Source organism: Xiphias gladius, chromosome 24 (assembly GCF_016859285.1).
Source record: "Xiphias gladius isolate SHS-SW01 ecotype Sanya breed wild chromosome 24, ASM1685928v1, whole genome shotgun sequence".
Lineage (NCBI taxonomy): Eukaryota > Metazoa > Chordata > Actinopteri > Istiophoriformes > Xiphiidae > Xiphias > Xiphias gladius.
The window spans coordinates 11,787,796-11,815,467 of record NC_053423.1 but is presented as its reverse complement, the minus strand read 5'-3'; the positions used below and the strand labels follow the sequence as shown (position 1 = coordinate 11,815,467).

The window sequence follows — 27,672 nt, the reverse complement described above, 5'->3', positions numbered from 1 at the left end:
CATTATATGGAGGACAACACTCGCCATTCATACTGATGCTTTGATCATCTTTAATGTTTCATTATGTTTAAGAAGTCAAAAATCTATTTTGATTTAACTGATTAACTGATTTAACTGATTTAACTGTATTTCTACCCAATACAGTCAAATCAAACTAAACTCCACTTTCATTGCTGTAATGCCATCTTACATCACATAGTACACTCCCGGGACTGTCAGTCCTGTTATCTAAAAATGATATTTGACTTTTGATGTCCTTTGATCCTTCAGTAAGGTTATCACATTTCTGTCATTCTAACTCAGTTACTCTCTTTTCAACCATGCTAAAGCACATTTTCAGTGGCAATCAGTTTTCAACAAGTGTACAATTATACTAGCAGTACTGTGATTAATGAGTAGTGAAGATGTCTAGAAGTGGATAGAGGTTTAATGAGAAGATCACAGTGATCCCTAAAGTTAGGAGGTGCTTGAACTCCTTTAGTAGACTTTTAGGAAATCTACTGGTTGTACCTCTTGGTCTCCGTCAAAATTATAATATCCTTGTGTTGATCACTATCATGAATCACAAGTTCTGCTTAATCTCTACAAAGCTGGTAATTAACCCTGCACTGATTCATATCGCTCATTAAATTAACACAGATAGGACATTGAAAATAGAGCACAGTGCTTTATTATCTTAGCTCAGCTGCTAGTGCCGAAATATTCAGTACATTTCAGACCTCTGCTCTGAAAGTTGTGCATTTTTACAAATGTCTCTTTGGTTTCTGTTAAAGATGTCATACAGATTAGTTATAGTTCTATAAGTATAATACTGTGAAGCTGTCAATAACAGTTACTTATGAAGTCCTTCAGACTTAATATAAAAAGTGCAAATTAAACAATAAAGTGGCAGATCCTTGTCTATTCTGGCGCACGGTGGTTGTTCCATTGTACGGACTTGCAAATTTTAATCTTAATGCAAAGATTAATTACAGCTATTTTTGCCTCCGGAGAAAATTAAGGACCTATTGTTGAAAATGTGCTACAAAGTGAAAGAGAGAGAGAGCAAAACTTGATTAGCGTGGAAATGCCAAATGAAAGGTGGGATGGGTGGGAATGAGGACATCTGTGACTGTGGGTGGTGATAGTGTATGTGTGTGTTTTTGAGAGAGAGATGGCTTTACCAGTGGAATACATTTGTAGACATTCTCATCATGTTTCATGGCACCACCAGACAGCACTACACCAGTATCAGCTTAAGTTACACACTCAAACTTCTCCAACTACATTGCACTCAGTGAGAGTTTGTGCTTGCTGCATCATATTTAGTTCATTAGCGTGTTAATGTTCTGGGAAAATACCCAAAAAAGTTTGCCTTTCAAAGTTTGGTACACTATCCCTTCTTTTTTTTGTGAACATGAATTGATTTACAGGAGATGTTCTACAAATTTGCTTAGGTTGCAGTGATTGAACGGAATAATACGTGTGTAAAAAAGCAATTAGTGTTTGCGATTCAGCACATTTTATTCCTAGTTAGGTAGGTGTGTGTGTGTGTGTGTGTGTGTGTGTGTGTGTGTGTGTGTGTGTGTGTGTGTGTGTGTGTGTGTGTGTGTGTGTGTGTGTGTGTGTGTGTGTGTGTGTGTGTGTGTTTGAAAAATCTGATTCCAACTGCTTCCATGTGAAGAACGGAAATGCTTTTCACTTACCAGCCCAAAGATGAATAATATGGCTAAGCCGCTTTTCCCTTGTCATCAAAAAACACATAAACGGGGACTCGCATACCTATACATACATACTCCAAGACACACATACATACACACACGCCCGTGCATACAGGGGTCATTAGTTCCACCTAATATTTACAGATCTATTTACAGTTACACTTTGAAGGTGCTATTTCGCTGACATTTGAAGTAATTTGAAAGAGTTGATTTGTTTACACCCTTAGACCATGAATGAGTGTGTGTGTGTGTGCACGTTCATCACGATTGCACTGCCGTGGTTTAATCCCTGAAATGACAGGGGCCACTGACCAAAGCAAGGGCAGACCAGAGATCTGTTATCTGGTGCATTAGGTTCAGTTACACGGTACTTAACAGTGCTACTGTACAAACGGTTCAAGTTAAACCAACATAATCTGACAGTTTGTTGCCAAGATTATTTATAACCAATGTATTTATTTAACAGTTGATAGACTCAGTGATAACTTTATTTCTTCCTTTATTTCTTCCTCTTTCTTCATTACAGCTGTCCTTTGCAGCTACAACCCCAGTTCTGGCAGACAAGAAAAAGTACCCCAACTTCTTCCGCACTGTCCCCTCAGACAACGCTGTGAACCCTGCTGTAGTAAAGTTCCTCAACTACTACAACTGGAGCCGCGTGGGGACACTCACACAGGATGTTCAGAGGTTCTCAGAGGTCAGTTCTTGTTGTCCACTCGTTAAAGACACTGCATTTTAAAATGTAAACTGTTGTGAAATTTGACAAAAAACCTCAGGTGTTATGGCATGGGCATGTATGACTGCCAATAGAACTGAGTCACTGGTGTTTATTGATAATGGGACTGCTGATGGAAGTAGCAGGATGAACTCTGAAGTGTACAGGGCTATGCTTTCAGCTCAGATTCAGCCAAATGCTGCAGAACTGATAGGACAGTGCTTCACAGTACAGATTGATAGTGACCCAAAACATATTGCAGAAGCAACCCAAGAGCTTCTCAAGTCAAAAAAATGGAATATTCTTCAATGGCCAAGTCAGTCTCCTGACCTCAACCCAATTGAGTATGCTTTTCACTTACTGAAGACAAAACTGAGGGCAAAAGACCCGCTAACAAGCAGCAACTGAAGGCTGCTGCAGTAAAGGTCTGCAGTAAAGCTTTTCAACGGAGGAATCTCAGCATTTGGTGATGTCCATGGGTTCCAGACTTCAGGCAGTGATTGATTGCAAAAGATTTTCATCCATATGTTAAATATAATGTTTATATTAATAATTATGTTGGTTCGTCCAATTAATTTTGAGCCTCTTAAAATGAGGGACTATGAATAAAAATGGCTGTTATTCCTAAATGGTTGATGTGATATTTTTGTTAGTCCCCTTGAATTAAAGCTGAAAGTCTACACTTCAATCACATCTTGATGGCTTCGATTCAAATCTATTGTGGTGGTGTAGAGGCAAAATTACGAACATTGTGTCACTGTCCAAAAACATATGCACCTAACTGTACATATGTATACATATATGTACATATACACACACGTGTGTGTGTGTGTGTGTGTGTGTGTGTGTGTGTGTGTGTGTGTGTGTGTGTGTGTGTGTGTGTGTGTGTGTGTGTGTGTGTGTGTGCTTTTTGTGTGTTCTCTGTTCACGGATGGGTTAAATGCAAAGGTCATATTCCTGTGTGTGTAAAAACATACTTGGCGAATAAAGATGATTCTTCTTCTTCTTCTGATTATTAAATTGGTGAGTATTGGTTGTGAGATCATAAGATTAGACAGATTTGTTAACATTTTAACATATGTTTGTAGAGTTGCCAGTATTGCCCCGCGAGCACAAGGTTGGGTTTTCCCTCCGCAGGCGCTCCTCTCTATGAGTCCCATTCAATTGACCTCGCAGCAGCTGCATAGATGTGAATGAGCTTCAAACTTTCTCTCTGAGTGATCATCTTAAAAGTAAATATAGCCGAAATTACAGCAAAGCCGTTGTCTATAACTTGTGTGTATGGTGATTTTTGTCAGGTAAAGTTGCATTTATAAAATCAGGATTTCAGCAGTGCAGAGCAGCCGGAAATGGCTTGGAAGTGACTGCTGGTTATCATGTAGTCTTAATGGGCCACATTTCAGTCACTATTTCATACTTACTCCGTGGTCTGACAACAGAAACAGAAAAACATGTAAATGAGAACAGCTTCATTGGGAATTCTGCTGCATTAAATAACTATATTTGAGCACAGAGGGTAGGAGTGAAACAAACGGATAGTGGGCTGAATGAAGGGCTGTAATTGGCTGACAATGGGCAGATTGCAAAGATGACGCAATGACATCATGACTATGCTAATTAGCATGTTATGTCATCTTGCGACATATAGCGACTTTTCGAGCAAACTTTAGCTACTTTCCATTGAAAGTAGTTGTTGACAGCGTTCCTCAGTTTTGCACATTGACCATACATATACTAGGTTTTGACCTAGTCTTTTTTTGCACTCCAGCACACCCTCTTCCTTGGTCAGTACCCAGAGTGACATGTACTGTGCCATGATTAGTTTACTCATTACACTTATAAGGTTTCAAAGTCCGAGTCACTGTGAGTGGTAGCAGGAGAAATTTATATGGATGAATGATTCATTTTATAGAAATAATGCTATTACTGCTCCCAGTCTTGTGCTGTTTAACCAACAATTCATTCTTAAACCCAATGCAGTATTTTTAAGAAAAGAAAGAAATGAATTGTGCATTTGGTAAATTTTTGCACCTTTGCGTCATACTAATAGTAGCCTAAATTGCAGGAAGGAATTTTTATCTGTACATATCTTTATTATACATAAAAAATGTGTTTCTAGTAGACCAAATACATTATTATATAAAGCTGTAGCAGAGCAATTAAAATCCCACACTGGCCAGTGGACATGTAAATATTTATTAACATGGCTTGCTATTATCAGCTTAAACACACAGTCCTGACAGTGACCCATGTCTAGTGGAAATTTATTTACAAATGCGCTAAAACAGCACAGTTCACAGGAGTTTTTAATGTTGGTCCACTCTTGCTACCCTCATTCCTCCTAGCTTTATGGGAAAAACTTTTTCATGTTCTAAAGGTGAATGTTAACATCTTACTATCATGAAACACTGAAGATACTCTCAATCAGAGATATTTTAACTTGCCATATACAGTTGCAGAGACTGGGAGTAGTAACAGTACTGGACAATGATTGGCATTTGTTTTCAAATTATTATTCTGATAATGCCAACACCAATTGAGTGGGTGGCAATCAATTCAATTCATCCTATACTCCACTGGTTGAATTAATATTTTTCCACCCACGTGACAATCCATATTGGATTCTGAGGGAATGTGAAGATTAACATTTTTTAAACTAAAACTGGAGCTTAATCCTACCAGTTACACCGTGTTTCATGTCTTTAGTAATGAATAAAGATAATTTGCTGACTGGAAAGAATTAGTGTTTCCATCCACTTTTGTACCTGAGAAACAGATGAGGGCAGATGTTAGAGGACAACCTTTCCAGGAGGGTTGAACATAAATCAAACATACAGATTTGTCATGCCTTTGGATAATGACTCAAACTCATGTCGCAAATGTTATATCACATCAGCAACATGGGAACATTCAGTTAAAAAAGCCTTGTCAGTGGTATTGAAAGCATAAATTTGAGAAACATATTGTGAGCTCTTGCTTCGGGGCCCTGGTTGAAAACAATCTGCTCAGCAGCTGGGTGTGGGAGGTGGGGGTGGGGATGTGTGTAAGAAGTCTCATTGCAAATCTCAGAGAGCCCAAATCCCTTTATCTCTCCCCTCCTGAAAGCGCCAAGGGGCTTAGGACGGGAGGAAGACGGACGGCCCGATTCAATCAACCTGCCGCAAGATTGGCCTCTAATCCTGATTTACAAATATGCAAGCATCACTTCCGTACTTCATGATTGGTGCAATCCTCTGTCAGGTTCAGAGCCCGCTGGTTTTTGGTACATCGGGAAGTCAAGGCAATGTGCAGAGAGACCAATGGATGATGAGATGCGAAGTATTAAATGTTGTTTGAATGCCACCAAAGAATAGAAAAATAATATAAGAATGAAATACATTATCAGTCTCTTGGTTGCCATCTGATGCAGCTGTTACTGCTCCATTAGGGCAGATAGTTTGGTTACATGTTAAGTGGTATTCATGGAGGTGTGCATGTTACCTAGACCTGACATGATTATTTTAGAATGTTGTCAATTGTCAATTATCTGATTATGCGTGAGCTGCACGTTAGCATGTTTTGTAAATAGCAAATGTCCTCTCACTCTACAACGGGAGAAGCCTTTAACACACCATCAAAATAGACCCTAGTATTACCGCATTATTGCACCAGTGGGCTGGAGTGATCAGAAATCTAATAGAAATATTTTATGGAGCTACCTAGAAAAGAAAATGGACAAAAAAAAAAAAACATTGATATGTTCACTGTACGAAATGACCCAGCTAAGGAAAGTTTAAATTCTCTGCATGTTGATTTCCAAATTGTGCTGACTTGAATGGAAACCAGCAGCTGTCTGAAAGAGAGGAAGCACTGGAACATCATTGAATGCTTTGAACAATTCACCGATCAGCCACAACATCAAAACCAGTAACTGCTTTTAATGTTGTGGCTAATCTTCGTATTTGTAACGTAAAGTATTTGTACGTGGGTGTTTTTTTTTGTTTGTTTGTTTTTTTCAGTGGCTTACATTTTCTTCAGAGGCTTTTGAAAACAAATAATACTAAACAAATTTGGAAAAAAACCACACAGTACATGATGTAAATGATTTATCTGTGCTCTGTCAAGTATTGGATTTGGATTTAGGAACATCACTAACGCGTAGAATTGTACTGTACCGTATATGCACTACTTTATGCATGTTTGTACACACATACACACTTGCATCCGCATAATGAGTATACTATTGACAGTGCTGTCATCTCCACCACCTCTACATCTCTCTTTTTCTCTCCCTTTCGTACTCTCTCTCCCCTACTGATCCGGAGTGCTGTTTTCCAGGGTGACTGCTCGCAAGGTTAATGTTATGTAACGCTTGTTAGGGATTCAGTCAGTGGCATGTTACCGCACACATACATACAGTATGGTGGCACCTGGGACTGTAACCTGTAGGCTAAAGCTAGTTTGTCACTTCTATTTATAGGCACCATTGAAATGCACACATACACGCAGCCTGTCTGTGGATGGACACTGATGTTCCATTACTGGGGGATTTATAGTGTATTGTAGTGAGAGATGAGAATGAGTAAAGGCTAGGTATTTGCTAGCGTGAAGGTGTCTGTCCATACTACACACACACACACACGCGCACACACACACACACACACACACACACACACACACACACACACACACAGGGCAATCAACATTATTGAGATTGCCAGACAAACAGGGCTCACCCAGAAACGGAGCAGCCATCATCAGTCAGTCAGATGACAGACCTGACTGAGAACAGGATTAGGACTCTGTCCTCTGCCTGGAACCCTCTGAGCTCAAGTGTTTAATTACACTATGACCACTGATAAATCTAGCAAAAGTTCTTCTCTCACCATCCATTCACTGACAGCTCCTCTCTTTAGTTCTCTCCCTTTCACAGAAATCCTGCTTACAATCTAAAAATTGCTTGGTTGTTATCTTTGTTTGGGCATTTCGTAGTTTTTCTGTAGCCATCAGCTGCTGTTCATTACAAATAGCCATGTAATTTTGTATAAATTACTCTTCAGAATGACTCACTCATGCCATTGTACAGGGCATGTAAGGCCACAAGAGGAAGCCAGTCGAGAGCTTGTCATCTGGCTCTGGCAAAACCATTTGTCACACTAGTTTGACTGGAATTACAGCCTCAACTCTGGGATTTGCATGGCGATTTGTATAGCGATGTAGCACACATTATAAGAGACAGCTGTGTGCAAAGACCCATCACATTGCCACATTTTTAAAAGCCTAATTGCATAAAAATGTACCTGTCACATCCTCTTTTGTCTTTCTGCTGTAAATCTACCGGTGGACACACAAATACATTCTGAAAGTGTAGAAACACATGCACAAAGCTCAGACAGACAGATGGAATGATAAAAAGCACCTGCTAAAACTGTGTGTGTGACACTATTAAACACACAAGCAGTCACACCTGTCATTGCAAAGGGGTTTCACACTATGAACATGCCCAGGAATGATGTGTCTGTTTGTCTCACAGTGTCATACTGTTACTGCTAGTCACTTAATCTGCATCAGGGCATCCACTTTAGTCTCTCTGTAGTTGCCTGAAGGGTGTGATTTTTGTTTTATTGTTTGTTTTTGTTTGTATTTGTATTTGTGTGGTTGCAAATGGCATGCTTAGTACTAGTTTGTGGTTTGGAAAAGGCATAAGCTGTGAATGAAAGTGCACTTATTTTATCTTGAGATCATACTCAAAAGTTGTGATTGCTGAGTTTTAAATTGTTGCAAGATATTATAGCTGAAAAAATTAGTTTTATAATCAATTAATCAAGCTACAGAAAATTATTTGACAACTATTTTGATGATTGGTTAATTATTTAAGTCATTTGTCTAGCAAAAGTACTACTATTTCCTAATTGTAGCTTCTTAGTTTTGATGATTTGTTGCTTTTTTGTCTCATGTGCCACAGTAGTAAACATGCAATTTGAAGATGTTGTCTTGGGTTTTTGGAGGCATTTTTTTTTTTTTTTTTTTTTTTTTGAATTTTTGTCAAAAAAAGATAAAAGAAACTAAATGATTATGAAAAAAAAATAATTTTAAGTTAATAATATAAAAATGTGTAAAAAAAAAAAAAAGATACCGTACACACACCATCACTTGTTCCATCATCCATCAAAATAGGTGCCTGATGAAGATCTAAGGAGCAAAATGTAGTTAATAAAGGGAGTACAAGTGGTGGACAGTGTTTGCGATTTTTCCCTTTTGTTGTTTAGTTTAGGATTTTCAGATCTTACCGTCCCTTCTCTTCTGACTTTAAGGTATACAAGAACATTTTTTGAAATAACCTCTTGGTGCCCTACAAAACATTCAAAATTGGGTGTTGAGGAACTGTTGAGGAACTGTTGAATGAACAACAAACACACTGCTGTGCTACCAATGCATTTAAAAAATGATTAATGCTAACTACAATATTTATAATGGACCAATATATAAAATGCAACTTAAGTATTAAAGCTCTGATGACTTAAAGTATGTATTTAACTTACCAAACTTTTAGTTTTGCTTTATAGTACATTTAACAGTGCTCCAGAGCAAATATATGACCCTGTACCCTCTGGTGACAATGCAAGCGTACATTTAATACAAAAAGCAAAGACAGATAGCTTTTTTATAGAGGTTTCACCGTGCCATGCTCCAGGCTAAAGTTGAGTTTGTGGTTGTATTGTATGGTGTGTTTTTTGTTTGGGTGTGTCTCATTGTGTGACACAGATAAAGACATTCTGCATATAAATAAAAATCCTGTTGTGTTAATGTCCTGTCTGAACGTTGTTGCTTTTTTGCACACTTATCACTCTGACACTGTCATTTTATCCATCATGTGTGGGTGTGTATTTACATATTTGTATTTGTGTGTGTGTGCGTGTGTGCGTGCGTGCACTCATGCTCAGATGTGCAGCAGGATTATTTCTCTTCTGTATTTGCTGCTGGGGATTCCCAGGCTGCCCTAGACAATGGAGGATGTTTTTGTTACGCAGGAAAGCTGCTCACTATTCCCCTCCTACTGTCCCTCAATCCATCTGTCTCCCTCCCCTCCATCTCCCTCGCTTTATCTGACACACTCAGTCTAGCAGAACACAGATGCATTTGTTGTTTTCCATCTTAGTGAAGGAAATACAAATTCAAACCAATAAAAATCCTCTTGTGACAAGGGCTTCTTTCTGAGGGCTGAATGGCTGTGTCAGACTTTGTGTGTTGTTGTATATGTATGTATATTTGTGAGTATGTGTTGCTGTACGGCAGAAATTTTTCATCTCTGTACTGTATGTCTTGTCTTTATGTGATTGTCGCTTGCTACTGTGTCCACCCAGCTGCCATCCCTGAAAGTTTCCTTTTAGCATTGGAGCAGCCAGGCCCTTTAGATTAACGCTAAACACAACAGGATATTATAACTTGTCCAGACCACCAAGCCAATTGTTACTCAACAGAAAAACCTAATTGTATTGATCCACTCCGGGCTCCCTGTTGTTTCAGCTCAGCGAGCAGTACATTGGAGGGATTGTTTGTACAGGAGTGAGTGATGTACAGAGTGATTTAGAGCTCCCTTCAGGGTACCAGAGGAGGAGGCGATTATGACAGCAGACATTTAGAGACAAGAGGGAAATCAAGTTGCGATTTTCTGGATTTTTGTTTAGATGGCAACAACCCTGTGGCGGATTACGCAAAATAGTTGTTTTAACAATTTTAACAGAAGTAGCAATAGTAATAATACTAATATTGGTTGTGGTAACAGTCTTGGTATTATATCATTGGACGTGTTAACTCCTGTAACTATTCTCACACCACTGTGATGTGCTGTAGCTATTCATGAAGTGATACTTCACCTGAAATCCATCTTTTTAATATGAAAAACTCAAACTGTGTAGCCTTGAAAGGTAGAAACTTGTAGTTTTTTCACTGACAGAAAACAAGGGTTTACTCAGCTTGTATCTACAGTTGATCCCAGTAATCATAAATTTTAACCGCACAAAAACATTACAGAAATGTCCATAGACACTTTCTTAAATCAGTCCCTAGGCATAATCTACTTCTTTATTGTCCATTTAAATATTTTTCAGTTTTATTCTTGTCAAAATATGGCGAAATACACTGTTTCCCAGTCTTGAGGTTGCCTTCCATTGCTTTTCGAAACTGTACTGGAAGCATATGCTGCAGGAATGGTTTGAAAAGTTTCTTTGGGATGTTTTGATGCCTTCTCTCAACCTTTAATTATAAGAAATATGAATTCAAACTGACCCAACCCCCCATTCTCTGTCAATAAGGAAACTTTGCATTTCAAGTTAAAATTTTGGGTGGAATGGGAGCAGTCACTTTAATGAGCAGTTTGTTTACGTATATAATGTGTTTGTGCATTCTATTCATTTCCAGTAACCAATACTGCTTAATACATATAATATGTAATATGTAGGAAGCAGTATAGGAAACATAAATATGGATATATACTTAACCATATTTGGCACCCATGCACACTCACTGACAAATATAGGGCAAACACACAGGGCCTTCATCTGTTTGCTGTTACATTGACATTGTGTCTGCCAACTGAGCTTGGAGTGTACTGAGCGCACACACTCTCTGAAGTCTTTACATGCCCCCTAATGCCAAACTCTCGGGTGGGGTTGGAGGGGCTGACGGCCGCAGGGCATAGCCGGAGGACATCTGAAAAATTTGGCCAAAGAGAGAGAGGAGGAGACGTCATCGGTGACACGCAGCATGAAAACCACAGCCTGTTTTTATGGCAGACATTTTTGACTACTAAGACACAGGCGTAACTGATGATGTTAATAATGGCTGGATTCCATTTAGGTGCTCCTGTGCCAGGGCCCTGGTATTATGCATGCTGGCTTACTGGCATACCTCACTGGAACAACTTAATGGAGCAGAGCCATCATTAATGTCATTAGTTACACCTGTGCTTTTCTTACTTTGACAAGTAAAGAAATCTGCTGTGAAAAAGGCCTATTCTAAAATTGTAGTTTTAAGGAGGGAAGGCAGAGGGATGAATCATAATGTGTGTTCGTGATGGGGGAGGAGGAGCGAGAGGAAGTATGATAAACCACCTCAAGCTCGCCATCACGATGGGATACCTGCTCCTTTCTCTCTCTTCTCTAACCCCATTACCCACCAGTCCTCCAAATCAATACATCAAAGCAGACGTACAGCTGCAGCGGACACATTTATAGCACTCCACATGTCTGCTTTTTTGTCAAGCCTCGTATATCCAGTTGAGATCATTTAAAGTGTACATTTTTGCTTTCGTGTGTCATTCTGTGAAAAACAAATGCATATCCCTGTGACAAATGCGCGCTGAATATTGTCAGCGTTACAACTTCACATTGAACTGAATCAGTCAAATCAGAATGATAATGGTTTTGATGTCTTCAGTAGCCAAGTCCACATGATACACTTGTTAGTTGAATTCATTTAAGCATTTGTGTTTTAACAAAATGATGCTGCTTAAGTGTGAAGATCATAGCAGAATTTCAGTTAAGCAAGTAGAAATACATATATGCTCACTTAATCATTCATATTTGCTTTTTTAGACTTAGGGGATGTGATGTTGATTGTTGATCAACAATTGATTCAGCAATTTAGGTTTGAAAGGCCAATTTTTTGACTACCTGAATGATTTCCTGCAAAACCCGCAAATTTCGAATGGGAAAATCCTCATGCACTACAAGTCATTGTCACGTGGAAGAACAGCCATATGTCTCCTCTGATGCGCAAGCAGTTGCAAGCTGGGTCATTTTAGCTGACCACAAGGAAGGAAGAGGTTCGCGCCCACTGCTCTTGCCAAGAAATATGAATGGGGTGGATGATAAATAAAAAGAGCAGAGCAATGAACATCTTACATGGTAAATTATCAACCATTCTCATGTGCTTTCTCTTTCTTTCCCTCTCTTCTCCTGTTCTCTCAGGTGCGGAATGACCTGACTAATGAGCTGGAGAAAGCAGACATTCAGATCGCAGATACAGAAAGCTTCTCCAATGACCCCTGTGTCAATGTTAAGAAGCTCAAGGTAAGTGATCCAGCCTAGGCACTTTACAATTCTGTCCAACTACATAAAAAAAACCCCGGAATCATTCAGGGTCAGTCTTATTCAGATAATTCTCAGATACACCAAATGACTGGGCCCATAATTTTTAATTTGTATATAGGTTGATGCCATTCAAAGTGAATGCTGAACCTTGAATAATTTACAAGAACTCTCTCTCACTTTGACTTAGCAGGGCACGGAAATTATCCGTGAGACTAGTGGAGCCCTAATGAGGACACTGTAATGGCTCGGAGGTCTGTACAATGACCTCTCATGACCTGCTCAGACTAATGGATGTTTGATGGGCATTTAAGCATATACATACACATACACACATTTAAACAGTTTTTTTCTCTCTTCTCCTTTCCTCTTCTCTCAAATGAGATGAGAGTGAAATTAGACCATTATTAAGCCAATATTGAGATATTAGACCTGTACATCTTTACACCATTTACTCCTGGCTTTAATTTGCATGGTTGAGCAGACTTTGCTAAGATAAAGAAAAAATGCATGGCATTCAGACGTAAATGCAGTCGAGTGTGATGGCTAAATTATCCAAACTATCTCCACAGGCAATCAGAGATGCATTTAGCCTCTTTTACAAGTTGTATAGAAACAGTGTCTCAGTGCTACAGTTTATAGTAGGGAAGATTGTCAACGGAATTAGTATAAATATATTTTCAGATAGCATGTGGCATACATGACACAGTGAGAGAAAAGATGTGAAGTGGAAGTGAAGAGAACAGAGTAGGAAAAAAAAAAGGGGGGTCTGAGTTTTGTGAGTGGAAGAAGTGACGTATGGAAGATGGAGCAGGTTTAAAAGAAATGCAAAAGAGAGATGATGAGACAGAGGGATAGGGAAGGAACAGGAAGATAAGCTGTATTTCCTAAAATATATGTGTAACTCTGCATGTTGAGGGCTGACATTTTAAGCTGACACCATCCTTCCTTGATCAACTCTAAATATGCAAATCACAGCGCCGCCTTGAAAGCTTTTGCGAACATTTGGATTGGGTGGGCTTCGGGGGGGGGGGGGGCTATGACACCCTAATGGTCTGTTTCCCGCTCATCTTGCAAAAGTGGTTTGCTGTTTCCCCGACAGCTACGTAATATGATGAGGTAGAGGGTGACACAGATTTCGCTGTGAAGGCTGGTCTTTTTTTGGTACGCTGTTGTGTGTTTGATTGTGTATGCGCGGGTGTGTGTGGGGCGGGGGGAGAAGGGTGCTATGGCGTCACCGTGTGATCCACAAATAGAGCACTCGCTTCTGTGATATTCCAGCTGGAATATTCAAAAAGCAGACAGTGAATCTCTGCTGCAGGGCACTGAAGCATCTCTCTACATTTCTCTGTCACTTTCTGCTTTTTTCATCATCATTTCTTGTTCTCTGTCCCCTGTTTGTTACTGGACAGGTTGACAAGATGTCATCAGAAAACAAAGACAGGCTTACACTCCTACCAACATACACATATATACACCCACACTTACCAACTAATTTTAGTAACAATCAAGTTTAGTATTTTTTAGTTTGTACATAAAATAACAATGCAAGGCGACATTTTATAAACAGGAGCTTTTTAAGATCTTTGGGACTGACAGACAGTTTAGGGAGCTTTCATTCAATGGGGGACCACATGAGAAAGAAATGTCCTTAAATTCTAAATCCAGACCAAAACACTTTATTATTTATTATAACTGAATTATTTATTACAAAGATATGACGTAGCAGGGGATGGCCCATTTCCCTTAGGACATTTTTGGCCTCATTAATGCAGAAGTTTTTGGATGGCTCCATGCATGTCATACTGTCATTTATATTCTCAAATATGCTTTATTTATAAATTAACTTTAGTTCCCTCCATTCAGCTACCACATTATTTAAAAAGCAGCTTCTAATTTTCAATTTCAGCTTATCCATTGGGTTGTGAATGAATTTGTGGTGGTATAAGCTCCAAAATTTGACACAGAACCCATTGTATTCATCAGCTAACCTTTGATTGGAAAAGTAATTTTTCTAATACCTTTGCACATCACAGCCCCATTTTTCACCAGCATGTTAGATAAATGCATCACTGGTGTTGAGGGGAGCATCTACAGTATATGCACAACCTCTTTAAACTCTACAGTACATACTTCATATTGTACTTCTAACTTATAACTAATAACAGAACTCAGGTTGTAAAGAGAACTTACATTTTTCTTTAATATAGAATGACTGTGTATGCTACATTGTTTTGAGGAGCCACAGACAGAGGGGAGCAACTCAAGACAAATGGTTTGCATTGATATTATCATTACAAGTTTGTCCATTCATATGCTCCGTTATTGATATTATCATCAAAGCGGTATGTGCTATTCCCATGGACCACGTAGTTTTCTGTCTCTCTTTTCAAACTGATTAAAGCCCCTCTGCTGGTTCAAATCCCCAAATAGAACCAAGTTGCAGGTAGACTTTCACACTGCGAAACTGAACCCTCAGACCTCCTCACATCCAGTCTTAACGACCAATCCATACCAGTTTCTAGGTCCGAGACTCCTACAGTTGTCAGACTATTATTGAGTTAGTTCTCAACTAATGTGAGTTTAAGTGTCAAGGTGAGGAATACTTAAATGTTTTGGTGCATACTGACAGTTTTTTTTTAATAGACTTTCATTTTGAATGCAGCAGCCTGTTAATTCCATTCCAGATCAATGCCAGATCTGTGGCCATAACAGTGTATAGAAATTTAATGCTCACCTAAGATCAGTTAGTGATCAAATGCACACACAGATGTGTCCTGTGAGTGCATGTATTTGAGCATGCCTGCACACAGCACACTCACTGCCCAGTAATCATCACAAACAGACGGTGGGATGATATCACTGGGTAGAAGCAACACATTGCCCAGTCTACAAATCGCATCTCCCACAAGCTCATAAAAGATCATCATTAGTGTAGTGTTTGTGTGTGTGTATATGTGTGTGTGTGTGTGTGCTTAATAAGCCTTAACCGTGCCTGTTTGGGCTTATGAGGTACAGTATTACTCAAACCATTATCACATATAAATCACCATGATAAAGTTACAAACAACCCTGTCACAGATAAAGCATTCAACGCTGCCCTTAACACTACCCTCTTTGAGAACAATAATTGTTATAGTTATATAAAAGCTCAAGCAATTGATGTAATTTGGGGCCCTGTAGTGCCCCAGTCTGTTAACAATGCACAAACACAACACACTCACTCATGCCCTTGCCCACAACCATGCAGTCTTTTCATGTTGTTGCCAGGCAGGCCAAAATTTATATTGGGGCTGTGGTCCTTGGCCATAGCTGGAGTCATCTGGGTTAAGTGCCTTTCCTCCAGGGAAGATCACATGCACACACACACACACACACACACACACACACACACACACACACACACACACACACACACACACACACACACACACAAAATAACGCAAGAGTGCACCCCACAAAAGTTTAGAGTTGTTACCTGCCCTCCTTGTCCATCCACACACATACACATTGTGACAGTGCCAGAGCAGTGGAACAATCTATCTATCTATCTCTCTATCTCTGTCTGTCTGTCTGTCTGTTTATCTTTCTATCTATCTCTCTGTCTGTCTGTCTGTCTCTTTATCTCTCTATCTCTCTATCTCTGTCTGTCTCTCTGTCTAAATCTGCCTAAAATATCTGCCTAATATTCTAATACTGTAATCCAATCTATTTTGAGGAATAACTACAATGTTTGGTTGTTGGGTAGTTATGTGTGTCCAATTGCCTTAAGGAATTGGAATTAAGATGACAGTGACTGGTTGCCCCCTCTGATCTGTTGATGCATGACATATGGTAGAGACTGCCTGAGGGAAGAGTACTTGATGAACTGTATTTGTAAAGGTTTCTCATTATCCAGAAAAAAGGCAGGACACCATAGGTTCACTGAAATTACTGCTTGTGTGTTTGCCACTCCATTGATTTTTTTTTTTTTTTTTTTTTTTTAAATCTGCTTCAGTTTAAATTTGTCATTACAGTTCAACCCAGACCAATTGTAAAACCTGTTTTCACGGTTTTCCATTTTATAATCGCATTTCAGAGAAGACCTGCTTGAAGTCAGAAATGCCACTAAAATGTTATAATGTATGGTTCTTTGTAATGTATAGCATCTTCACCCAATTGATAAAAGAGGGAAATGAAGACTTAAGAACTGCAAGCTACACTTAAAGTATATGACATTACCATAGAAAACAAACTCATTACCAAGTATGTTTACCTGAAGAATGAGAATCCTATTACAAAGCAACTGTTGACAAATATTAAAATAACACAGTAAGTTGTCTATTAATTACTATTAAGTGAAGTACAATGACATCAGTGATGCTATCAGTCTTAGGATTTCCTTTATATTGCTCCGTGAAAACTGCCCCTCTAGATTTGGTACTCAGGGCACTGTCAGGGCCATATAAAGGCCTTATCACAGACTTTTCTCAGTGTATCACACGTCACTTCCAGCCCTGTTGAACAGATTTACATTTATCAAACCTGTATGAGTAATACTGGATTTGTTTTGGGGCAATTTCAAAGTGTGTGTGTGTGTGTGTGTGTGTGTGTGTGTGTGTGTGTGTGTGTGTGTGTGTGTGTGTGTGTGTGTGTGTGTGTGTGTGTGTGTGTGTGTTTGTGTTTTGAGGGTTTGTGATCATCTGCTTGTGTTCATATGTATGTGTGTGGAGGTCTGTGCTCGTGGTTTTACCATAAATATGCATTTGCAAACTAAATGACAGACTGTTGGCCCCAGTGCCTGATCTTTTTTCCCCACCATGAAACATGCTGCACTTCCACCCAGGCAATCTGAATTATTTACTGAGTCAATCACCAGGCCATGTGCTCTCAATCCCCATGTAAATTTGTGCTCTCCAGCCTACTTGGCAAGGGAGGCATTTCTTCCCACTGACACTAATGTCTCTGTTGTTATGGATCGACACTTTGCGACTTGATATTGCATTGGTCTGTCAGCCGCTGGTTTAACTTATACTTTGTAACCACTGGTGAGATAGACATAGTGATGAAAATACAGAACACACAACATCGCCAACTCTATCTCCATTTTGTTAATAAAGTGTGATGTTGCAGAATGATGAGAAAAGGCATCACAAATATGGAAACTGATTCTAGTGCAGATATTCTTTTTTTTCCAGATGTATTGACTAAAGTGCAGTTCCAGGGTAAAGAGCAGAAGACTTCCATGGATAGAAATGTCTGGCATATATTGCAACATTACTGTAAAACGGGGATCACAAAATCTAAATAAAAAGCTTGCAAACAGTGTAATGAACGCTGTACTGTATGTATGACAGTGATGCAATAAAATCCTGATTATATAATAATACCATTTCACCTCATACACATTTCAGACTGTAGAGGAGCCTTATATTTATTATTACATTTTTTGTGCATGAGTGTGTTATGCTAAGATATGTGTTTTAAGTCATGATGTCTCATTCTTTCTTTTTCAGGACAATGATGTAAGAATCATCATTGGCCAGTTTGACGAGAACCTGGCCTCAAAAGTCTTCTGCTGCGTAAGTCCACAGTCTACACTCTTTATAACTGAAAGCATTATATATAAACAAACAATGACAATGCTGTCTATTAGTGTCTTGCCACTTTATACTACTTCTGTTTTGAAATGCAACTGGTGCAGTGCTGCTGTGAACACAAGATCGGAGCATGATGTAATTTTGTTTACGGGAATGCTGTGGATATTTAAAAATAAACTGCAAATGTGTAGTAAGGGTGAAATTTATGTCCAAAGCTGACAGAAACTAATATTGACCTGATAGAATTAGGCCTACCTAAATTTCTCTCTTAACTGCTTGGCCTCACACAATTTGGACTTTAGATGGTTTAGTCTCATTTTATGATTTACCCTTCGGGTTCAGTTCAAGATTTAAAAGTAATTTTCCAAGCTCATTTGGCACTAGATCCAAGCTATCGGGAAAGACAGCAATTCACATCGAGCAAGAATAATTACACATTAGTTATAGAAATCAGAATATATTATACTGTATCTCCTTGTTGTCACATTGCTTCAACCTCCATTTCCTCTACCCCTCCTAGGCGTATAATCTGAACATGTTTGGCAGTAAATACCAGTGGATTATTCCCGGATGGTACCAGGGCAACTGGTGGGAACAGGCCAACACCACCAACTGCACCACCAAGAAGCTGCTTACAGCCATGGAGGGATACATCAGTGTGGACTTTGAGCCACTCAGCGCTCGGCAGATCAAGGGCATCTCTGGCAGGGTGAGTACTCCAGATGAATGCACATGTTGTTGACAAGTAATTGAATGTGACATGAGACATGAAGTCAACATTTTATTAAAACAAGGGAGAAACATCTATTGTTATGGAGAGGTGAATAACTGACCTAAAACACACAGTGATATTTCATTAAAGACTAGATGCTAGCCAGATGTAGTCGAATCATACTTTGTAGTCAAATCATATTTTTGGTGGAATTTATGGTTTACAATGTAACAGCTTGAGGTAAATAAAGTACGTGAAGTGTGAAATATTTTTGGTTCAGTTTTGTCTGAAAATCTTCACTTCTAAACAACCAAACTCTGATTATCTTTTTTAGGGCCAGAGCTTAGTCATCAATGGAGGTTTTTGTGCTTTTCATTTTGTTTTTGTATGATTGTAACACTGCTTTGACTGCAACCTGAAGAGTGCCAATGATTGTATTTGAGAGCATTTGTTGAAAGTGTTCCTATAATTGTTTTTAGAAGAATCTCGGGGGACAGTAGAGAACTTACTCCCCTAAAAGAAATCTTAGATGCATGTTTTTAATACAGAGATCTCAACCAAAATCTATCATGGGGTTTGTTTTCACACTGCATTACCAGCAAAGGTGCATTGATCCCAAAACACACTTATATCCAGTAACTTTGTATCTCATATTCTTGGAAAATAATCCCTTCTCCTTGGACCAAGTTACAACAGTAATAGTGTATTTGAAATAATCCAACATTAAAGTATTCCTACTGAAAAATAACATGTAAAAAGTTTGGAGATGCACATTTTCTCAACTTGATTTTCTCTGTTTTAACTTTCTTCCAGACCCCTAAGGAGTACGAGAGGGAGTACAGCCGAGAGCTTCAGCAGAAAGGTGTGGAGGCCAGTAAGTTTCACGGCTTCGCCTATGATGGGATCTGGGTCATTGCTAAAACCTTGACCCGAGTGATGGAACTGCTCCGAATAAAACAACGGCAGAACACCTACCACAACTTCACTGTGGATGACCGCGAAGTGGGAAAGATTGTACTGGATGTCATGAATGAGACCAACTTCTACGGTGTTACGGTAAATAATGGAGCAGATTACTTTTTTTCCCAAACATGAACATTAAAAATATGGCACAAAGTGATTACCGTCTTACTTCCATGTTGGAAGGTAAACTGGCTTTCTTTTATTTCATTCAGTTTCATACTGCACTTGCAGCCATCAGACCACCATTGTCTAAATTTAGTTGACATATCTGAACACAAGGATCATCTCCAGACATTTACACATTTTACATTTACATGTACATGCAGGCAAAATGTTCGCATTAACTTTGATGAGGCACATACAGTGAGGGAGAGGGAGAAAGACACTAAATCATTCAGTACATATACAGAGACAAACGTGGTTTAAAGCAACACACTCAAAACATTGGTTAAGGCTGATGAATAAGTGTCTTTTTGGAGTAATTCAAAAGTGCAGCTAGAAGTGTTTATGCATATAAACACTGTCTGTTAAGTGAAATATGCACTATGTGTGTATGGAGTGGGTCAAATGTCAGAACAATACATATAGGCATTAATTACTGCTCTTTAAGGCATGGAAACCTGTTTGCAGAGAGGGTTGTTAAGCTATCCCTGTCTCTCTATGGAGCCTAAAGTGATGTCACTTGGTGCCGCAGACTCACTCCAATGCATTCAAGATTGATCCTGGTGGCTATGCTAGCTACAAGCTGTGTGTGTGTGTGTGTGTGTGTGTGTGTGTGTGTGTGTGTGTGTGTGTGTGTGTGTGTGTGTGTGTGTGTGTGTGTGTGTGTGTTTTCACTCTCACTTCCCATTGAGCTATTAGAGAATATCTCCCGTTACCCTGTAAAGGCCACTCCATTATTAGAGGATGCCAAGCTGCTCCCAGCGTCGACTGCCAGTAAGCATGCAGGGCCCTACAGTACAGTGGAACATTACTCATATTATATCACATTCATAACTGTGTGCACAAATAAATGGCCTGAACAATGCAACTGAAGATGAAAAAGAAAAAGCTATACTGAAAATTACAGTGGAGCAGCGTTCAAAAAAATACTCATACTTTGCTCCTAAACATTCACCAAGTGTGACAGGCTGAGAGAATAAAGTCAAAGTGGGACACAAGAGAGAGACAATAAGATTTACAGAGTTACAGATTCCTTCACAGTATAGATGGCAGCAGAACTAGAAAGAAAGAGAGGGAGAGAAAAGAGCCTGGGAGAAAATCAGCACAGGCTACTGACTTGTATTATTGTGAGGCCCTTTGGGGGCTAAGGTCCCTGGGGGTATACTTTATGGGTGTTGCAGCGCTATACCAAATCCTTTGGGTCCTCATCCATCTACTCTAACCTCTCTCAGCACAGACCCACTAAGGGCTGCTGATCAGGAGCAGGCTGACATTGAACCTTTCCGTGGAGATTCATTGGAGCAACGCAGAGCAGGAATATTGATGGCTATGTAACAATTCATTCACTTTTTACTCCAAGCACAAAAAAGATGATGAAGTCCTACTGGGTTGTTTGAATAGACTAGCAATCTTATTGTCCCCTTTAATATCTGTATTGAATCATATTGATCCTACGTATGTAGCCATCAGTGGTGGAAGAAGGACTCAAATCCTTTACTTAAAAAAATGTAGTTACTCAAGTAAAAGTCTTGAATTCTAAATTTTTGTTAAGTAAGACAAGGATTTGAAGATGAACTGATCTCCAAAAGCCATGAAGTTAAAGGTGAAACATTCTTTTCAACATTTTAAGCAACATTTTTGCCTTTTGGAAAATGAGGTCATCTTTTACTCACTTGACTATTCACAGTAACAGAACTTTTCACCAGGGGTACCCAATCTTTTTCATGCCTCTGTACTTAGCTACTTTTGACCTCAAGGGGCCATTATCTACAGTTAGGTCCATAAGTATTTGGACAATTTTGCCTCTGTACACTACCACAAAGGATTTGAAAAGAAGCCATCAAGATGTGATTGACATGTAGACTTTCAGCTTCAATTCAAAGGATTTAACAAAAATAATGCATTAACCATTTAGGAATTACAGCCATTTTTATACATAGTCCCTCATTTTTAGAGGCCAAAAGTAATTGGACAAACCAAGATTTTCTAAATATAAGGATTATTTTTAATACTTGGATGAAAATCCTTTGCAATCAATGACTGCCTGAAGTCTGGAACTTATGGACATCACCAAATCCTGAGTTTCCTCCCTTGAGATGCTTTGCCAGGCCTTTACTGCAGCCGACTCCAGTTGCTGCTTGTTTGTGGGTCTTTTTGCCCTCAGTTTTGTCTTCAGTAAGTGAAGAGCATGCTCAGTTTGGTTGAGGTCAGCTGACTGACTTGGCCATTGAAGAATATTCAACTTCTTTGCCTTGAAAAGCTCTTGGGTTACTTTCGCAGTATGTTTTGGGTCATTATCCATCTGTACTGTGAAGCACTGTCCTATCAGTTCTGCAGCATTTGGCTGAATCTGAGCTGATAGCATAGCCCCATACACTTCAGAGTTCATCCTGCTACTTCCATCTGCAGTCACATCATCAATAAACATCAGTGACCCAGTTCCACTGAGTCATACATGCCCATGCCATAACACTGCCTCCACCATGTTTGACAGATGATGTGGTTTGCTTTGGATCATGAGCCGTTCTTTTCCTTCTCCATACTCTTCTCTTCACATCATTCTGATGCAAGTTAATCTTGATTTCATCTGTCCAAAGAATCTTGTTACAGAACTGGGCAGGTTTTTTTTGGATGTTTTCTGGCCAAGTCTAATCTGGCCTTTCTGTTTTTGAGTGTTACCAGTTTCACCTTTTGGTAAATGCTCTGTATTTACAGTAATGAAGGCGTCTCTTCATTTTAGACTTTGACAATGATACGCCGACTTCCTTGAGAGTGTTCATGACCTGGTCAGATGTTCTGAAGGGCTTTTCTTCACCATGGAAATAATTCTGAGATCATCCACTTTAGTGGTCTTCCATGATCTTCCAGTCTTTTGATGTTGCTGAGGTCGCCAGTGCATTCCTCCTTATTAAAAATGTACCAAATTGTTGATTTGGCCTCTCCTAAAGTTTCTGCCATCTGTCTGATAGGTTTGTATTGTTTTTTTCAGCCTAATGAAGGCCTCCTTAATTGGCTTCAACACTTCCGTGGACCGAATATTAAGTCCACACTTAAGCCACTTGAGATTGAGATTTTAGACAGTGTGCAGTTTTTACAGTACAATATGATTGTTTTACATAAAAACATTAAATTCTAAAACATAATCTACAAGTAATTTGTTAATGGGAAATGGATATAGTTACAGGTAATGTGGAAATTTTCAGAATAGCTACAGTGAAGCTGCCTGCTCTTGTTTCGTCCTAAAGAAAAGAAAACATCGGTTACGTACAGAACATTGTTTAACCAGCAAAATCCTTTTATAATGATGTTTTTATTTTGACATCTAAAATCCTCAGAAGAATAAAAAAAATTCTGAGCAAAAATATCGTGCATGTGGTAAACAAATATGTTGTTTGAAGACAACAGCATTGCAATATAATTAAATGCATCTTTGTACCAAAAGATTTGAGATCTGTCGACTATTATAGCTGTTCTTTTAAGGGATTACATGAAATAAGATCAAAAGCATTCCCTTATGTAGCACACACTTAGCTCATAGAAACTTCCACCCACAGATGATGAACAAAGACATAGGAAGGCAGTTTACCTTCCACACTGCATACATCTTTTATGCTGTTTTTGAATTCAGACTGCAAAAACAGCTATTACACAGTTCACTTAGTTTGCTTGTGAATTGCAATAACTTCTACTGGGTTTCCAATAAAAATAATCCTCGCACAAGCACCAGTGAAATGGCAAATTCTGGCTGTTTATCCTTGTTTTAAATGTTATGTTCGCATGTGTGCGTGATCATATGGGACTATACCCTGACTTGAGCCTTGTGTCTTTCCTGATGACACGATTTTAAGCTTTGTGTTTCCTGTGTACACACACACGTCTTGTGGGACAACACCATGTCCATTCTGCGCTGATCTTAGTCCTGCTGCTGGACCAGTAGCGGAGGCAGGTGCAGCAGCAGGACAGTGATCATTGAGGGCTCCACAGTATTGATCTGGCTACTGTCAAGGCTCAGAGAAGGCTGACATTAGCTGGAAGCGACTTCCAGGGTAAAGAGAGTGTAGGTAGCTGCTACAACCACAGGATGATGTACACTGGAATTCACCAGGGAGGGTCGGATGGGAAAAGACACAACAGGTTGTGATTAGGGAATGAAAAGTGTGTGAGTGTTGGTTTATTTCACTGTTGTTTTATCTGTGGCCATTGGTCATTGTGTTGGTATCAGTGTCTTTATGGGTAATGCTGAGTACAGCCTTAGGTTTGACTGTCACCTCAAACAGACACACTGAGGCGTGACAGAGGGGGGAAGGCTTTGTGCATCTGTTTTTTCTCTGTTAATGTGTATGTACATGCGCATGTGTGTGCATCACAGTAACATTCGCATCAACTGTGTTCCTACCTCAAACCCTGAAAACCCAGAGGATGTCACACCTGCAGCGCAAAGACCGGCATCTCATTTGACACCAGCACTCCTGTCACTGACAGTATTCTCACCTCCACAAACAAAGTGATACCTGGCTGCCTCCCCCATCTTAACTCAGAAAGACACATTCACACACACACACACACACACACACACACACACACACACACACACACACACACACACACACACACACACACACACACACACACACACACATATATGCCTAGACTCAGTGGTTGCTCCATCAGTCAACACTGTGACAGTCTGAACGTCCGTTGAATACTAGACAAGGGACACCTGTCTATGTGAATACACGCCGGTGAGGTTGCCTAAGCTGCAGAGGAACATAATTCATTGTGGAAAGAGACTTTACAGTAACTTCTTTAAATTTTGGTCAAAAGAGGTTAATTTAATCTAAACAGGCACTTACAGTATTTCCAATTAAGAATGTCGGAGTCAGCGCCACTGCACATGTTTGATCTACTTTGCATATTCTTGAAACTGTGTTTACGCTTGAGAGAACAAATTGGGGGCTGTTAAAATAACTACATGCCATTTCAGTGAGGTTTGTGGTAGCTCCACTTTTTCTGATGTGCAGGGTAATTATGATGGCAATGCTAATGCACAGCGAGATGGTGCAGCTACTCTAGAAACCTAGATACATACACTCACAGTCATTACAGGTTCAAGTCAAGTTCCTATTTTCAACCCACATTGTCTGACCCTATTTACACACCACCGTTATCTGAACGTAATACCTAATGAGCTGAACTGAGGTGCACTGCATTGCCCTACCTACACTTCAGGCATAATTGCATAGCATATCATAGGAAAGAGCACTGTGTGATGAAAGGAACTTGTTAAATGTTGACAAATGTTGACACAGATTGACACTGTGGTGTGCAATAGGTAGCAGAGGACTTGTTGTATATCACATGGGGAAAGGAGACATTGAAGACTCTGTGTCCCAGTAGTAGCTCACATACATACATCATCAGGGACACATGCATGTACATAAGCATAATACGACAGCATATTAAGTACATACACGTGAGACATAGACACACATGCATGCGCACACTCAGAAAAACATCAAAGATGCCACACAAAGACTGGGATTTCAAACAGAGGGGTGGGATCCTGCTCTGCTACTTCAAAGCTGCCATCTTTTTGAGGCAAAATTGGCTCTCCAGCTTCCTTCCCTGTATTTCCCCCTCAGCTCTCTTTTAATCAGCCAATGCAAATGCTCTCTCTCTTTCTCTCTCTCTCTCTCTCTCTGTCCATCTGTCTGTCTGTCTACCTATCGTACGATTAAGCGATCAATCATTCTGTTCTCACCTGTTTCGTTATCCAGCCAGTAATATGTAAGCCCGGTTAAATGTGTAATTAAGTAGCGCTGTATGCAGATGGTGGGCTGAATTAATTGAACAGTCTTGGTAGATGAAGAGGGAGAGAGCGATAAATAGGCAGAAGGAAGGAGAAAATAGAACAAGAGAGAGAAAGAATGAGACTACAAGGGCAAAGATAAAGCAACAGAAGCAAAAAATTGATTTGAATATGGCTTGCGATATTGCCACAAAGTTGAATTGCTCTTGTCTACCTTGTCTTAATTTGCCAGATGCTTACTGGCTTGAAATTACTTATCTTGCTCCTGTGGAGTTTAAATCAGAGACTTTCCAATGTTATTTTTTTCATCATTTTAGGGACCTTGTTCCACTGATAAACACACCCTTTTGGAGAGAAATCAGTATCTAAAAATAAAATGTTGAATAAAATCTCAGAGATGTTCAGTGACCACTACACGCTACTCTTTAGCCAAATGTGAGTCTCACTTAAAAAAATGCTTTTTAAACTCTGTCTGAGCCAAGATTTGTACCAATGCTAAGTGAACAGCCTTGCTGACCTGATGTTGTTCCAAGGATATTAGCAATTGAATTGGCCAAAAGATAATTTTTATTATCTCTATAGAGAGATCAATTTTGGACACTTATAATCAAATGAGATGCAGTCTGCAGGAGCCGAGACTCTGCCCTTTGCCTGCCAATGCTCCAGTATCAGGAAAGCACCGTGCATAAATTTGTGGACTAAACTCCTATTTTTTTCTACTCAAATTCAATTTACTGCTTATGCTGCATCTTCTTCAGAAGAATTGGGTTTTTTTTGTAACTTAAAATATTGATAGTATGTGTGCTCCCACTGTTATATTAAAGGTACATATTATATTTTTTTTGTTTACAGGGTCAAGTCATGTTTCGGAATGGAGAGAGGATGGGCACAATAAAATTCAACCAGTTTCAAGGTATGTGGGAAACTACTGCTACTATACTCCTTAAATGAACCTTTCTCATTTTTTCTTCAAGTTATCCATGGTCATTTGAGGCTCCTGATTACACTGATAACAAACCTTAACCTTTGCTCAACCTAGTTTGAATGAAAAACGTTGTTTCAAAACCACACATTACCACAGCCTTTTGGGAAGCCATTTTCCAATTTCTCTTAAGTCAGAAGGCTGCCACAGTTCATATACTGATACCTAGAAAAAAAAGGGGAGCTTAAGAAAAGCTTGTAGCAGAGTCCATTTACTTGCATATTCACAGGAAAGGGATGCTGAAGGATTTCACACTGTCAAAGTTGAATACTTTGCACACACATTTATCTCATTAGATGTTTTTCTGGAGAGGATTCGCACAACTGCAAGGGTTGTTTGTCAGAAAAAATAAACACGAATCTTTTAGACTATTCGTGCTTCTTATTGGGGAAAAGTCTATACAAGCTGCATGTTCAATCTGTGTCTGTATTGGTGCAGTTTAGGTGAATCTAAAATTACAAGGTTGATGGTTCTTTACTGTGCTTGCTCTCCTCTTTGGTGATAAGATGTATGTATAGATGTTGAAGGTTTTGTATGAAAAACATGCCTCTGCACTCTCTGTCCTCATAGCCTCATCCTGAGGTTGCTTTTGAGCCAGCAGGGCCTGCCGAGTGGCAGAATCACCCAGCGATTGCATCTCGATGCTGGGGATTCCCAGCTCCCAGGCTACCCAGACTGTGTGTAGCACACTGCATGGTGCTGTTCAGCCCTGTCTGCCTAACCATCTTATCTTCCCCTGTGCAGAGGGGCTCAACCCCGCTGGCTGCTTACATCACACTCTGTGTGAGTGTGTGCGTATGTGTGTTTTCTCTCTGAGAGCATAAGAGAGATAGAGGGCACTGTGTGTGCACTCATTCACCTGCTGGTGTGTTTACCTCTTCTGGAGACTGACGAGCATGTGTAGGGTTTTTATACTAATAATGTTACAGCCCAGGCTCAGTGGGTTTGATAGAAAGAGACCACACATTATTTGTAGCAAT

At 39.5% G+C, this 27,672-nt stretch overlaps 1 protein-coding gene across 2 annotated transcripts in view; it reads left to right on the top strand.

Annotated features, from left to right (window-relative positions):
- The window catches only part of gabbr2 (gamma-aminobutyric acid (GABA) B receptor, 2), a 126,401-nt gene that overhangs the window by 36,007 nt on the left and 62,722 nt on the right, over positions 1–27,672 (top strand). For both annotated transcript variants that reach the window (XM_040121592.1, XM_040121594.1), the window contains exons 2-7: positions 2,227–2,397; positions 12,366–12,467; positions 17,981–18,046; positions 18,585–18,773; positions 19,590–19,832; positions 26,563–26,623. In XM_040121592.1, the coding sequence (XP_039977526.1) occupies positions 2,227–2,397; positions 12,366–12,467; positions 17,981–18,046; positions 18,585–18,773; positions 19,590–19,832; positions 26,563–26,623 (832 nt within the window). The remainder of the gene's footprint in view (positions 1–2,226; positions 2,398–12,365; positions 12,468–17,980; positions 18,047–18,584; positions 18,774–19,589; positions 19,833–26,562; positions 26,624–27,672) is intronic.